Source organism: Hyperolius riggenbachi, chromosome 3 (assembly GCF_040937935.1).
Source record: "Hyperolius riggenbachi isolate aHypRig1 chromosome 3, aHypRig1.pri, whole genome shotgun sequence".
Classification (NCBI taxonomy): Eukaryota; Metazoa; Chordata; class Amphibia; order Anura; family Hyperoliidae; genus Hyperolius; species Hyperolius riggenbachi.
This window is the reverse complement of record NC_090648.1, coordinates 330,724,566-330,741,079: the sequence shown is the minus strand read 5'-3', so window position 1 is coordinate 330,741,079 and position 16,514 is coordinate 330,724,566. Positions and strand designations below refer to the sequence as shown.

The following is a 16,514-nucleotide window of genomic DNA, read 5'->3' as shown; positions in this document are numbered from 1 at the left end:
ATTAATAAATAAATTGAAGAGCACTGGACCCAGAACAGACCCCTGTGGGACCCACTGCTATATATATATATATATAGATTGTAGTGATAGGTTTGGTTTTTTTTTCTTTGTATCAACTGCAGAGCTATACATAAACATTTTCCCCATCTGAGTACTCCTCAGAAAACATGTCATGTATAGTGAAGCTGAATATGCATGAATTTGTGATTTTGGTCACAGGGATTTTGCTGCTTATGTTTGAGATTGTATCTTTATGTCCAGGCTTTAGAAAAAAAAAAAAGATCTACTTACCCAGGGCTTCCTCCAGCCCCTGGCAGACACTATGTCCCATGCCGCATTTCCGCTCTCAGCCGCCGGCCCGGGGTCCCTGCCGGTGCAGAGGCCGACCTCACAAGGTCGTCCTCTACTGTGCCTGCGCGAGCGCCGCTGTCAATCAAGTCCACGTTGTCTGGAGTGTAAAGCGGTACACTCTGGACAATGTGGACTTAAATGACAGCAGCAGTAGAGGACGACCTCATGAGGTCAGCCTCTGCAGCGGCGGGGACCCCGGGTCGACGGCTGAGGGACGAACTGTGGCATTGGACATAGCATCTGTCAGGGGCTGGAGGAAGCCCCGGGTAAGTAGATTTTTTTTTTACCTATAGCCTGGACATTTTAAGGCATAGTGGGTCTATCGGCAGCATTCCCCTTAGCAAATCTAGCACTGAAGAGAACTTAAACGTAATGATTAATGATTAATGGGATAGATACATTTGCATTGGAATTTTGTCCTTTCAGTGTTATGTGTAACTTAAGCTGTATACACTTAATAAATGAAGTTAATCCAACTTTGATCTTTTTAATTGATTTACAATGCATTTTTTTCTCTTTTTCTCCTAGGTCATAGACTTGGGAGCTGGAAAAGGTTATTTAAGCTCGTATTTATCCATGCGTTATGACCTGAATGTATATGGGATTGATTCTTCTCGTACCAATACAGATGGAGCTAACGAGAGAAACCGGAAATTGAAAAAATATTGGCAAGTCTATAAAACAAATGCCAGAACCACTTCAAAAGCACAAAAATCCGACCGAAAGAAAGAACGTTCATTGCCAACAAATGCTTGCCTGGATACAAATGCTGATCAGGATGTTTCAGGAGACAGAGGGGCGGATTTAAGAGAGAAAATGCCATCCTTTTCAACTTTGTGTGTTGATGATGAAATTAGCCCCATTTCTGACTCTAAAGACAGCAGTCTCTGTACTCCTCCAGTACACAATCCAGATACTGTGGATTCCTTGCTAAACGCTTGCTCGTTTTTGGAAGTCTTGCCTGCAGGGGCTGTTGAGCTGCCCCCCATGTCAGAAAGCGTTTGCAAAGTTCTCAGCCAGCAAGAAAAGGAAAGAAGAAAAATGGAGAACATCAAGACCAAAAACCTCAATGAGTCCCGTGTTTATTCACCCCTTACTTCCTATGTCACTGCCGAGACACAGCTCCATGACCTAATTACTGATCTAGAGGTTGTCTCCCTTTCATCTCTCTTCACATGTGTAAACAGCTGTCATTTCTCTGTAACATCCAGAGACTAGGCCTTAATTGATTTCATAGCACAGGAGGTTTTTATTTTGTTTCATCCCCATTATAATTCAAATAGATTTTTCCTTGGGGTGTGGACTGTTGTTTATATTCTGCTGCGTTGCCTTCTGCCCACTGCAGACAAATAACATGCTAAAGCATTCTTAAAGTGAAATAGTTTAAAACTGTAAAATGTGTTCTCATAAAATCACTTTTGTCTAAAAGTTGTACCCCCGGCCCGGGGTGATATTTCACATAGACTGTGTTCAGTATGTCCATTGGAGTTTCTTGTTAAGATTAATTATACCAGACATCATCTTGTAGAACTACAAAATTCTACAAATTTTATGCAGGTTGGGTTTTATTATTTGTAGATAACCAGTTGTAAAGTTATGTCCAATGCCAAGTACACATGCTGGGATTACGGTAACTCAGGCAAGGTAGTTAAAGAGAACCTGAGGTGAAGCTCGGGCTCAGAAACAGATACTTACCTAAGGAGAGGAAAGCCTCTGGATCCTATTTAGGCTTCCCTCACTATCCTCTGGCCCCTTGCTGCTTGCTGAGACCCCCTTTAACATCAGGGCCGCATGCCTCTTCTGTCACAAGCACCGCCACATCTGTGAAGTAGCACGGAGCTGCTCATGCAAAAGCGACTCCAGCCTACTGCGCAAGTGTGGCCGTACTAGTGCAGGCTCAGTACAGCCGCACAGGTGACTTAAGAGGAGCTGTGCTTGGCGTTGGGCAATCAGAGGACAATGAAGAAAGCTTCATTAGAATCCAGGTCTATTTAGGTAAGTATCTGTTTTTGTACCCGAGCTTCAGCTCAGGTACACTTACGGATAGTCTCGGACAAGAATCTAGCATTTGTACAACAGACCCCCAAAAAGGCTTAAAAGATCAGCCATGTTGACTTTTACAAAGCACAACTGGAGCAGCGATACATCTGATTGCAATTAACAAATGTTAAGATGTAACTTTTAATAATATTTTTTCAAATCTGCTGAGAATTCAGGTGATGTGTAGTGCTACATGAACAGTGCCGGTAGGCATCAAATAGTAACGCGTATGTGGGCTGTGGCCACAAATATGCATGAGTAGGGCCAAAGTCAACCTGAACACACCTGAAACTACACTAGATGATCAGTGACTTAAATCGCCACAACTGGTCTGCTGTACACATGCTAGATTCTTTGTGTTGTTTTTAGTCACTGATCATCTAGTGTAGTTTTAAGTTGACTTTGGCCCTATGCAGCCACAGCCTTCATGTACATTACAGTTTGTTGATCACCTGCACGGTTTATGAAGCACTTTATACCTCCCTTAAAATCTCAGCAGATTTTAGATGTATCAGTAAAATTTACATTTACTAACCTCACCCTGCTTATTTTCTCTTCTGTCAGCCAACTTCCAGTGCTAATTTGGCATTAGGGTTGTACTGCAATGGAGTGACTGCCTCACAATGGGATGAATTCACTAAGTCGAGCTACCACGCATAGGCAGCGCAGGATAAAATTAGCAGTGGCGGCGCCAGGGGGGTGCTTGGGGGTGCTCAAGCACCCCCTAAATTTGTCCAAGCACCCCCAAAGAACCCCCTGGCGTGAACTGACTTCAGGCGTCTGAGAGACGCCGAGTCAGTTCACAGCAGCAGCCTGGAGCAGCAGGCAGGGCTACGGTAAGATGGCCGCCCGAAGCTCTGCTCTGCAGACTTGGAGTCTGCAGTGCAGGGCTTCGGGCGGCCATTTTTCCGTAGCCCTGCTCGCCGGATGCAGGCTGCTGCAGGAAGGAAGAGGATCGTGGGAGCTGAGCTGCGCGCCACAAGGAGGTCGGAAGAGGGGGAGGTCGGAACAGGAGGTCTTCTGACTAGGTGAGTAAATGGGTTTTTATTTTATTTTTCAGGTGGTGCTGCTGATTGTGGTCAGATCTGATAAGGATTGTGCATATTGGGGTCATATCTGATAACGGTTGTGCATATTGGGGTCATATCTGATAACGGTTGTGCATATTGGGGTCATATCTGATAACGGTTGTGCATATTGGGGTCATATCTGATAACGGTTGTGCATATTGGGGTCATATCTGATAACGGTTGTGCATATTGGGGGCATATCTGATAACGATTGTGCATATTGGGGTCATATCTGATAACGATTGTGCATATTGGGGTCATATCTGATAACGATTGTGCATATTGGGGTCATATCTGATAACGGTTGTGCTTATTGGGGTCATATCTGATAACGGTTGTGCATATTGGGGTCATATCTGATAACGGTTGTGCATATTGGGGTCATATCTGATAACGGTTGTGCATATTGGGGTCATATCTGATAACGGTTGTGCATATTGGGGTCATATCTGATAACGGTTCTGCATATTGGGGTCATATCTGATAACGATTGTGCATATTGGGGTCGTATCTGATAACGATTGTGCATATTGGGGTCATTTCTGATAACAGTTGTGCATATTGGGGTCATTTCTGATAACGGTTGTGCATATTGGGGTCATATCTGATAACGGTTGTGCATATTGGGGTCATTTCTGATAACGATTGTGCATATTGGGGTCATTTCTGATAACGATTGTGCATATTGGGGTCATTGAACGTGTTTTTTGTTCAAATCTGCTCACATTACGTGTATTTTCTTGAGAAAACCTGCACAATTATGTGAATTTTCTGGGGAAAGGGTCAACAAAACTTGGGCCCTCTGTCTTTGCGTTGCACTTTTAAAGGGAACCCGAGGTGAGAATAATATTGAGGCTGCCATATTTATCTCCTTTTAAGTAATACCAGCTGCCTGGCTGCCATGTTGGTCCTCTGCCTCTAATTCTTTCAACCATAGACCCTGAACAAGCATGCAGCAGGTCAGGGGTTTCTGACAATATTGTCAGAACTGACAAGATTAGCTGCATGCTTGTTTCTGGTGTAATTCAGTTCACTACTGCAGCCAATAGATCAGCAGGGCTGCCAGGCAACTAGAATTGTTTAAAAGGAAATAAATATGGCAGCCACCATATCACTCTCACCCTGGGTTCACTTTAAATTACAGTTAGCCCCGCCCTCATCCGGTCATGACCATGCCCAATTTTTCACCGCGGCGCGTGATGTAGCCACACCCATTTGTCGTCAGCTCACCCGAAAATTGGTCCAGCACCTGCATAGCACCCCCTAAAAAAAATTCCTGGAGCCGCCACTGAAAATTAGCATGTGCACACTGCGCCGGTCCTTTAGCGTAAAGTGCGCTAAGTTGCGTGTGCGTTTTGTAATTGCCACGTGATGTGATGTAGCGCTGTTAGGAACTCACCTGAAAGTTCCCACAATGCGACTACTCCTCACGAGAGTCGCATCGGGTCCTCCACTTCCTCATGCCGGCGGCCGTCCTCTGCTGCTGATTTGCGTACTGGGGATCGCTCTGCGCATACTGGTGGGTGTATGTCACTCTCCTCTCAGCCACAGTATGGTCTGAGGCGGCGACAGAGGTAGTGTCAGCTGTCAGGATAGTCAGCTGACACTTAGTCAGGGGTTTATTTAAAGAGACTCCGTAACAAAAATTGCATCCTGTTTTTTATCATCCTACAAGTTCCAAAAGCTATTCTAATGTGTTCTGGCTTACTGCAGCACTTTCTGCTATCACTATCTCTGTAATAAATCAATGCATCTTTCCCCTGTCAGACTTGTCGGCCTGTGTCTGGAAGGCTGCCAAGTTCTTCAGTGTTGTGGTTCTGCTATGAACTCCCCCATCCAGGCCCCTCTCTGCACACTGCCTGTGTATTATTTAGATTAGAGCAGCTTCTCTCTGTTCTATTATCTTTTACAAGCTGGATAAATCGTCCTCTGAGCTGGCTGGGCTTTCACATACTGAGGAATTACATACGGGCAGAGCTGTCTGCACTCTGCAGGAAGAAATAGCCTGACACTTCAGTGGAAGATAGCTGCAGGGGGAAAGAAACACACAAATGATCTCTTGAGAATCAAAAGGAAGGCTGTATACAGCCTGATTGTGTATGAATGTATTTTCTATGTGTGGACATACTGTACATCAACCTACTTCCTGTTTTGGTGGCCATTTTGTTTGTTTATAAACAAACTTTTTAAAACTGTTTTTAACCACTTTTAATGCGGCGAGGAGCGTCGAAATTGTGACAGAGGGTAATAGGAGATGTCCCCTAACGCACTGGTATGTTTACTTTTGTGCGATTTTAACAATACAGATTCTCTTTAATAAATATAAAATAATGGATGCTGACCCTGTCCGGGATTGAACCCTGGTCTCTCAAATCTGAGGCGATGCCCGTAACCAGTATACTATAGCTGACACACAGTCAGGATGTTTTGCTGGTCAGCTGACTGGTTAGTCAGTTGACATGTATTGCTACCTGTGTCAGCTGATCTCTCTGTCAGCTGACACTTAAACAGGATTATTGCCTTCGTGTGATCGGCTGCTGTGTGCATGTGGCTGGCCACTGATTGGTTGCATGAAGTATTTAAACCTGTTGAGTGCTTTCTGTCATTGCCTGTGATAGCTTTGGCTGCGTGCTTCTGCTGGGTGTGATTTATTGCTTATTGATTATCTGTGTACCGACTTTGCCTGGAATCTGACTACTCTCTGTCTGCCGCCTGAACCGACCTTCTGCCTGATACCTGACTACTCTCTGATCTCTGCCTTTACCGACCTAGGATTGCCTGACCTTGACTTCGCCTGCTCCTTGTGTACCTCGATACTTCTGGTTATACGTGTATGACCTTGGCTTGTTACTGGACTTTGCTACACTCCTGTTAGGTTCTGGTGAGTTACATAGTTCACTCTACGCTCAGCTCCTATACCTTGAACCTACAAGGCCTGGGTGTAACCGTAGTCGGGCAGGTGTTGTTTCCTCACCTCCCGTTCAAGCGGGGATGCGCCATGCAGGGTGAAGAAGGTGGGAATAGATTGGGGCATAGGAGCTGAGCTGTGAGCTGATAACTTGCCAAGCCTGACATTACAAGCGCGGCCGCGATACTTCCCTAGTGCGGCTGCTGCTATGTTAATTAACGTAGTAGCGGCCGTGTTAGTGAAGTATCATGGTCGTGCTACATCACACGGCAATTACAAAGAGAGTGTGTAACTTAACAGCGCATGCTATGCAACAGGACTGCGCATAGCATGCGCTAATTTTATCCTGCACTGCCTGTGCGCGGAAGCTTTATTGCAACTTTGTGAATCAATCAACCTTAATGTTGGCTTTTCCTCTGAAATTCCCATGTAAGGTTTGCATTAAATTCATATAATGACAGATACAGATATTTCTGTTCTAGAGCTACGTGCTTGTTTTCATACCAAAGTTGTTTCCTAGTCTTGTTGATGATTTTAGGAGTGTAGTTGTATAGTTTATGATGCAGACACTGAAGGATTGTTTATGTACTACTTCATTATGTGTTTCCATTAAAACAATATTCCATTTTCTTTTCCTAGGATTCTATAATGGTTGGCTTACATACATGTGGAGATCTTGCGCCCAACACATTGCGCATTTTTGTTGTAAAACCCGAGATTAAAGCCGTGTGCAGTGTCGGTTGCTGCTATCATTTTCTGTCCGAAGAATTTGACAGCTTAGAGGAAGGTATGGCAAATGATTTTGTTTGATTTTTGTAAAAATACAACACCTTAGAGTTTTCCGTGTTAAATTTGTTGCTGTCTAAGGTGCGTGCAAATGAACAAAGATTGTCACCTGTGTGGGTTGGAATTTGATCCTTTGGGTAAAAGTTTGAATGCTGTACAGATGTGTTGCATGGCAACAGCCTCATGACGTGTCCTTTTGCTATTACACTTTTAACTTACCCCTCCTCTTGCTGCGCAGTTGGGAAGTTTATCTTTTCCCCTGAGTTTTCTCCCAGGAGATATTTTCACACCTTATCAATAACGTACTTTTAAGCTACCAGCAAGCAAGAAAATACTCAAATTAAAGGGAACCTGAGGTGAGAGGGATATGGAGGCTGCCATATTTATTTCATTGTAAGCCATGCCACTTGCCTGGCAGTCCTGCTGATCCTCTGGCATACATCGTGTCTAAGTGAAAACCCTGGAACAAGCATATAGCTAATCCAGTAAAGGCTGAGTCAGCTGAGTCACAGTACCTGATATGCTTGTTCAGGTTATATAACTAAACGTATTAGAGACACAGGATCAGGAGGACAGCCAGGCAACTGGTATTGTTTAAAGAGAATCTGTACTCTAAAATTCTTACAATAAAAGCATACTATTCTATTCATTATGTTCTCCTTGGCCCCTCCTGTGCAGTTTCTGCCACTCCCTGCTGCAATCCTGGCTTGTAATTGCCAGTTTTAGGCAGTGTTTACAAACAAAAGACATGGCATGTGATAGGCTGAGAGGAGCTCTGTCTGTGACTTACACAGAGTTTGGAGGGGGCCTGGAGAGGGTATGTGTATAGCTTCTATTCTATCACAAGCAAAACAGCACATTCCAGCCTGAGTGCCTGAGCCTGACAAAGCCGTCAGAGGAAAGAAGATTAGATTATATAACAGAGATAATACAGCCACTGTGCAACTAGGAAAGGCTGCAGTAAGACAGATCACATTAGAACAGGTATAGGAACTTGTAGGATAGAAGAAATAAGGCTCAACATTTTGTTACAGAGTCTCTTTAAAAGGAAATAAATATGGAAGCCCCCATATCCCTCTCACCTCGGGTTCCCTTTAAGTTAGATTTTTCAGTTTTTACTTACTTTTTGGTACTTTTTCACTTTGCAAAGTGCTGAAAAGTTACTTTGTGTAGAAGATGAAAAATGTTCTTTGGTGAGAACATTCAGGAGAAAAGTTAGGGGGATGTAACATCCAAAAATAAAAAAATTGCCTAAAAATAGTTAGTGCCCCAAACATATATGTAAATCCCATTTTTTCTAAAATAGGTCCCTATATGTCCCCTAATTTTGTGTTTTACCTGCTCTGTGTGCCTTTGCTGAACTGTGCCGAATGGTGCAGTGCCAACGGCATTGTGGGAAGACTTTTTTTTTTTAAAGGATAACTGAAGAGAGAGGTATATGGAGGCTGCCATGTTTATTTCCTTTTAAACAATACCAGTTGCCTGGCAGCCCAACAAGCTTATCTCAAAATGCAATTAACAGAAACATTTCAGATAAGGTAAGGACACTATGACCAGAATGTAATTTAATTCCCCTCTCCCCTCCCTTTGAAGAGTGATGCAAGCCTGTTACCTTGGTGATGTTTGTTTGAATCATCCTTATACTGCAAACTTTTATTTTAACTTTTTTAATGATAAAGACCTAAAACTAAAAAGTGACAGTTTTTCTTGTACAACATCACTTGGAAAGTACCATTATGTATCTTTGTTTATCCATCTTCAATAGTATTTATTAATTGAGAAATTAATTATCTTGGCAAATCCAACTGGAAGGGTCCAAGCCACACAATATATGGCACAATAGTGTAGTAAATAGCATTCTCAGTTTGCAGCAGTAGAGTCCCATACTTTGCCTGGAGACTGTCTGCATGGAGTTTGTATGTTCTCCCTGTGTTTTGGATTTGCTTTTTCTGGTTCCCACTGACATTCCTAAAAGTTAGTTATTCATTAATTGGTTTCCCCCAAAATATTGGCTGTAGATTACCGTATGTTAAGTAATAGCTTTTGAGCTCCTCCTCTCTGTAAAGTCCTGTGTAATGCTGGGGATACACGGTACGTTTCTGTACCGTGTATCGGCCAGCTGATAATATTCAGCTGGCCCGATCAAGCCGCTCAACCCTCGCCAGCTCGTTCCCTGCCGGCGGACAATGGCAGGGAATCGAGCGCTGATAAGGAAGCGCCGGCGGGGACGGGCGGTAATCGATCCGCGCAGACGAGCGGGGACGCGGCCGGGGTCGATCCGGCGGCTAATCGGTCACCGGATCGTCTTGTGTATTCCCAGCGTAAGATGTCATTGTCCTACAATTACATAATAATAGTAATAACAATTAGTAATAAACGTAAGCTGAATGTCATTAGAAAATAGGAAGTGGCCAGTTTTAGATTAGCATTGCTGAAGTAAAACACAATTGTATGGAGAAGACCAGACAAACCATACTGTCTGATTTTGAAGTTGGCCATTCTACTTAGACTTATTCATTCCAAACTTCCTGCTGATGTTTGGCATGAAAATGTGATCATGTTTTTTTTTATTCATCACTGGTGAGATAAAAGTATGTTACACAGAAGCGAGGAAACGCTGCTGTAAAATTCTCTTTTTCTGCTGTCCATCTCTGCTCTGGACACATAAACATTCAAGAACTGTGTGTACAGGTGAATACTGAATTTTACATGACAGAGCTCTGTAATACATAACTGTGTGAGGACTGATATAATAACCCAGTAACTGAGCTTTCTACAATATTGGTTGGAAACCTTCTCCATTTTAACCCAATTGTCACTCTTTTTTTGTTATTGTCATGTAACAACAGAACAACAGAAAACCGGAAAAATGCAGCACTCATCGTCAGCTTGGCTAATGCTAAAGAACTGTAAAAGCCTATTTAAGCTCCAAAAAAAAAAAAAAAAAAAAAAAACACATACCATAAACAAAAGATTTAGTGCTGACGACTTAAAAGGACAACTGAGGTGACAAGTGACATGATGAGCTAGACTAGTGGCAAGCACACAAATAACTAGGCTGTGCAACTTTTTTTCTCTCTCTGCCTGAAAAAGTTAAGGATCAGGTATGCAAGTGACAGTTTCTGCCCAGGTCGGACTAAAAACCTTCACTGATAAGTAATTACAACCATAAAACACTTTCCTGTCCGTAAATGGCTTCTGAGAGCAGAAAAAAAGATAAAAAGGGTCAATAATTCATAGATTTAAGCTCTAGCATACTTCAATGCATGTATCATTGAGCAGACACAATGAAACAGTAAAAACTTAAAAACGAGATTTAAATATAAAATAAAACTGTGAGATATCTAAAAAAAAGTAATTTTTTTGGAGAAGGAGGATAGATACAATTGTTTTTCAGTTAATTTTCACCTCAGACGTCGTCTAACCTTTAGCCAACCTCGACATGCCGATGGCCGCAACGGCAGCCCCAGGACTGCCTAACGCCGATCGGCGTAAAGTCCTGGGGCTCTGTTTTGCAGGAGATCGCGCGCAGGCTGCGCGCGCATTTCCTGCTTGGTGGGCGGAGCGGAGCTCGGGAGACTGTTAGACGGCGAAACCGCCATCTAATCACTGGTATAGCGCTGCTATCTGCAGAGGCACAGGGGTGATCGGATGTCATAGGCTGAAGCCTATGACAGCTGATCACAGTGATTGGCTGGCGGGGGGAGGGAGAAAAGGGGGGGGGGATACATTAGTTAAAGAAAAATAACACACATTTTTATTTAAAAAAAATGACAAATAAAAACAAACAAACATCTGAGGGGCGATCAGACCCCACCAGCTGGAAGTTCTATTGGTGGGGAGAAAGGCAGGGAGTGTGCTGTGTCGTGTGGCCCTGCAGCTTGGCCTTAAAGCTGCAGTGGCCAATTTCTCAAAAAATGGCCTGGTCTTTAGGGGGGTTCAATAATGCAGTCCTCAAGAGGTTAAAGAGAAACTGTGACCAAGAATTGAACTTCAGTAGCTGATACCCCCTTTCCCATGAGAAATCTTTTCCTTTTTACAAACGGATCATCAGGGGGCTCTGTTTGGCTGATATTGTGGTGAAACCCGTCCCACAGGGAACTGTGAGGACCGTGGTCCTAGCACTTTCCTGTCTCTGAACCTCGTTGCATTGTAGGAAATAGCTGTTTACAGCTCTTTCCAACTGCCTAAAAAGCAAGCAGCATCTCCTTCTATTGACATCACCTGCCAGCAGTAAAAATGTCACCATGTGGTAAATGTCAGAATGTAAATCAGGGAGAGGAAAGCTTTTACAATGGGCAAAAACTGACTAAATCATTTATACATAATTATTGTAAAAAATGAAGCACTTTATTACATTATTTTCACTGGAGTTCCTCTTGAAGTAATGCTCTGTAATTTTCACTGCATCCCATCCAATAGCGTAATGGTACATTACAGCCGTTAACTACCTTATAGGCATCAGTACACTTCTCTCCAAATTCATAAACTTTGTTAGTACCTGGATCTAGTGCTGCCCTAGACTATGATACATATACTACACGATACATACATAGACATTAGAATAGGGATTAGATTGTGAGCCCCTCTGAGGGACAGTTAGTGACAAGACAATATACTCTGTACAGTGCTGCATAATATGTTGGCACAATATGAATACTAAAATAAATTATAATTATTGAATAGCATTTTATAGAGTTGTCCATTGTTATATGTTTAGTCAGTCTGGTGGCAAGAATCGGAAATAAAAGCATCCAATTTTCATCTAAAAATGATTGCCTCTATGTTGAACTTTTAATGTCCCATAAACAGGTCGATTAGGGTACAGTACTTGGGGGTTGATTCACTAACGAGAACACACTCAAGCAGCATGAATTCATAGAAGCGGGTGTACGCTATGCTCGGTCCTGTCAACGTGGCGTGTGCTCTAAACTTGCACACGGTAGTGTGACAGCGATACTTCACTAGTGTGGCCTCTACTACGTTCATTTATGTACTAGCAGCCACACTAGTGAAGTATTGCGGTCATGTTAACATCACATTGCGTGGCACTTCAAAAGATTGTGCGTAAATTAAGAACGCATGCTACACTGACAGGACCGTGCGTAATGTGCGCTCGCTTGTAGGAACTCGTGCAGCTTGAGCTCATTATCGTTAGTGAATCAACCCCTTAATGTCTTCAGATACAATCGTAAAATCCTGCAAACTGAGAATAGAGCATAAATCGTATATACAATACTAAGTGCACCCTCATAGGCTATTTCACGATAGCTATACCAACTCAAAAAAGCTCAGATAGGGTTAATTCAGTGTAATGACCCAATTGGGTTAATAGAATAAATCACTATATTAAAGATCACAATCCATCTTATGAGTAGTCAAAAATATCAACGATTTATTAAGGGACTTGTCCCATAGAAACAATTAAAGCAATACAATTAAATTCTCCCTATGAGCTGAAGATGACCAGAACCCCTCTGAACATAGCACTACATACGGTAATATAAAAAAATACAGCAATTGTAAAATCCATCATTTGATCGATAACATTTTTATTCCAATTGACCATAGAATCGCTTTATGTTTATTTTCTCCAAATACTGAGTGGTTTTCTGTACAATTTGATCGCAAAAGTTTGATCGAATGATGGGGGGGAGGGGGCACACTGATCCGCTGTGCAGGCGAGCTTTGTCACAACGCACTACTGCACAAATTTTGAGTGCTACACAGAACTGTCCCATACAATAAGAGCAATGCAGGTGGTATGCATTTGTGTAGAACCCATCCCTACTTGCATTGTTCAGTGAGTGCAAAGTGTGTTCAGGCAAAATTTGCCGTGGTATGGTTTGTGGACAATATTGGTCTCTTATGCTAAATATTATTGGTTTAAAAAAGAACTTCCATGAAACAGAACCTGAGATGAAGATAGAGGCTATGTTTATACTTTTTCCACGGTATGTGACTTTTGCGTTACAATTTTCAGCTTGTCGTTATGGATTCTAATAAGAGATGTGAATAAAGCTTCATCAAGCAGTGCCGACCGCCTCCTCCTTTTGCTATATTTCTACTTACCTAGGGCTTCCTCCAGCCCCATGAGGTGCATGGGCTTCATTGTCTTATAATCACCCAGGTAATGTGGCCGGCTGCGCTATGATGCGCACCCCTGTTGTGCTCCGGGGGCTTTCTGCACCTGCGCAGAACGCTCTAGGGTTGGAAGTGCAGCTGGGGTGTGTGTGCGGACATCCTGCGCATGCGCAGAAGGGCAGGACTGGTCAGATTACCGGGGCTAATTAGAAGACAATGGAGCTGTTAGAGGATGGCGAGGGATCACACTCACCTCATGGGGCTGTAGGAAGCCCAGGGCAAGTATAAATATAGCCTTTATCTCAGGTACCCTGAGTAAGTACTTGTTGCAGTAACAAAACATACAGAATAACAATCTGAATACTTTCACTTGCGTACAAACTACATATTATGGAATTAAGTTTGTGCCTTCTTCCATATAAATTGTGTGCTCCGGATTGTACTTGTTACATGGGTCAAATAAGAAATGTTTTCCTAGGTCCTCTAACATCTTATTGTTAAAAACTTGTAAAAATAATTAGAGGAAATGAAAAAGAGGCCCACTCCTTTGAATTATATTGTGCATTTTTATTGAAAATGGAGAGCACTGGCATACGGCAAATTTGTTACTAAAGTGAATAAGCTATCTAAATCTTTATTGTATAGCTTTTGCAGACCCTTGTGGCAAGCAGGGAATGGTTCTGTATTACTGTAACCTTGGGAAATGAAAAAGCATTAAAGTCCTTTTGTTATAGATTTCTCACTGTTATGTATTTTTATTCAGTTTTTATATGTTCGCATTTGCAATGGCTCTGCACAGAGGACTGTTTAGTCATAACTGACACTGTCTCTCCATCATGTTTCTGCACAGCTGATATTTGAAGGAAAAATCTATCTTTTATTATTTTATAGAAAGGATATTAAAAAAAATGATGAAGTTTATAGTCTAGCTTCTATAGTGATTTCTGAGACCCTAGAAATAGATGAAAACAAATGACAACTAATCAAAATTTGTGAAATATTCTGTATGGTATAACAAGGTTTATTTGCTACGCACAGCAAGCAAGCCCTTTCATCATGCAAAAGCTTTTGCAAATAAACCTTGTTACACCACACGGCAGCTGCCATAGCCTTTTTTTACATGCACTACTACATTGACAAGTGTTAATCACTATACCCAATTGCCGGCACAATGTTTTACAGTCACACAGAGCAACAGGGAGTTTCGGACATCCTCATTACTGCATAACACTTTGCACTAGTACAACCTGCCATAGCCATTGTAGCACTGAATATAATATAATAAAACATTTTGTCTGCAATAGTGCTTTGCTTTGCTTTACCTGCTATGCTCACATCCATTTTTTCCACATTTTATTGCTTTTTATATTGCTATGCCATTTTCTTAGTTCCCTTCCCAGGAAAATAGATTATACAGCACAACTGACATTTATTTGGTAAAGCTTAATGCATTTCAACAAGCTGTGACCCCACTTCCTCAGGGGATATTTAAATGTAAATATGTCCTAAGGAACAGAGGTTGTTGCAGGTTGATATTTCCATGTAAATTTTCCCCGAGGAAATAGGTTGCAGCCTCTTCAAACATGTTGGGTTTCTCAAATAAATGACAAGTGTGCACGATCATCTATCTACCAGTACTCACTTCTTCTATTGGGGTAAGAGCAGACAAATCTGTGTTAATCAAGTCACCAATACCTGGTTATAAGATGCTTCCACCATCAGCATAACCATTGGATTTTTGAGGGTGAATTACCTCTAGGAATTAATGGAACATAGCCTCCGTACTTACTGTATGTACATGCTGTCTGTGTTCATACACCAGCAATATCTTCTGGTAAAATGTTTGATGCTTTTCTGGTTTCACATACCACTGTATGTAAGATGCTGACACTCTTAGACTATCTTGCTGCTTTCCTTATTTGTTTTCAAATTGCAGCAGTCCACTTCATTGATGAATCGTTGGGACCAACTCTAGAATGGCTCACTAGATGGATCTTACAGCATGTGCCAGTTGGTGTCTACTTTAGTTAATGGCAGTAAACTGGAGCATAGTTGAATGTCTTGCTGTGGCTGGCATCTACCTTAGCGCTCTTTCACATCTGAGATGGTGTTGGTGAAAGGTCAACGCATACGTTTTGATGTATGCCTTTTCGTGCATTTTTTAATGTTGCGTATTGCCGCGATTTAATGCATTTTCAATCCGTTAAAGCACAAAGGAAAACACAGGTGATGATATCATCTTTTGATTTTTTAACTGTAACTGTGTACTTTGAAGCGTTTTAAAACACATGCTATTCTTGGAGCTTGCATTTACATACATTTATGTTGTAACCCATAACGCAAGCGTCCAACGATTAAAAACGCCAGGGAGCGTCAAACGCAACGCACAAAAACGCAGTGTTAGATATGAAAGGTAAAATGAGTCTATGGACTTTCACTTTACCTTGCAATACGTACGCAATGGCCATTGCGTCAAAACGCACAAAATCAGCTGGGATGTAAAAACCCTCATCAGCCTGATGCACACTTCACACGATGTTAGAGGCTACACACAGCTTATTGGAAAATTTGATAGACTGTGGCACTTGCGCAATTGCTGGTAAACGCGTTGAGATGAACGTGGCAGATCCCAGCAGTAAACAACGGGAAAAAGCGCTGACAGCCACCAGTCTGAACCAGGACATAAGGGCTTGCTCTGTGGTAGCTGTGAGCTAGAACCTGAAGTGAAAGGGACATGGAGGCTCACTTATTTATTCAATTGTAAACAATTCAAATGGCCTGGTTGTCTGCCTCCAATACACTTAGCCATAGACCCTGTACAAGCATTAGCTGCACCTAGCCATACTACAGTGTACAATATGTGTCATCAACCTTTAGATGAATAATTTAATTGAATCATTGGGTAATCTAATATGCTTTTCGCTGTTTGATCGATGAAAAGTGAAGGATATAATATGGAAAAAAGTGGCTTTGCTTCTACTAGGTATGCGGATACCCTCATCCACGATGGGAGCATGACCACAAGAACCGTTTGACAAGTTTTTGTAAAATAGCCAGCACTGGAATAGTAGGGGGTATAAAAGGACCTGGGAAGCCTTTGGATTATCCCCAATACTGAGGCTAAAATCTGATTTTAACAATTTAGTTCAGTTCCGGTATGCTTTAAACCTTAAGAAAACAAACAAACAAACCTTAAAGGCACCTAAAAATGTTTTCTGAATCAACCAGTTTGTGTAATAATAATGCCAACTGTCACATACAACAATGCAACCCTG

The 16,514-nt window shown here is 42.1% G+C and overlaps 1 protein-coding gene across 1 annotated transcript in view; it reads left to right on the top strand.

Moving 5' to 3' along the window:
* The window catches only part of METTL25 (methyltransferase like 25), a 231,543-nt gene that overhangs the window by 85,802 nt on the left and 129,227 nt on the right, over positions 1 to 16,514 (top strand). The window contains exons 5-6 of the mRNA XM_068276853.1: positions 880 to 1,500; positions 7,009 to 7,156. Of these exons, the coding sequence (XP_068132954.1) occupies positions 880 to 1,500; positions 7,009 to 7,156 (769 nt within the window). The remainder of the gene's footprint in view (positions 1 to 879; positions 1,501 to 7,008; positions 7,157 to 16,514) is intronic.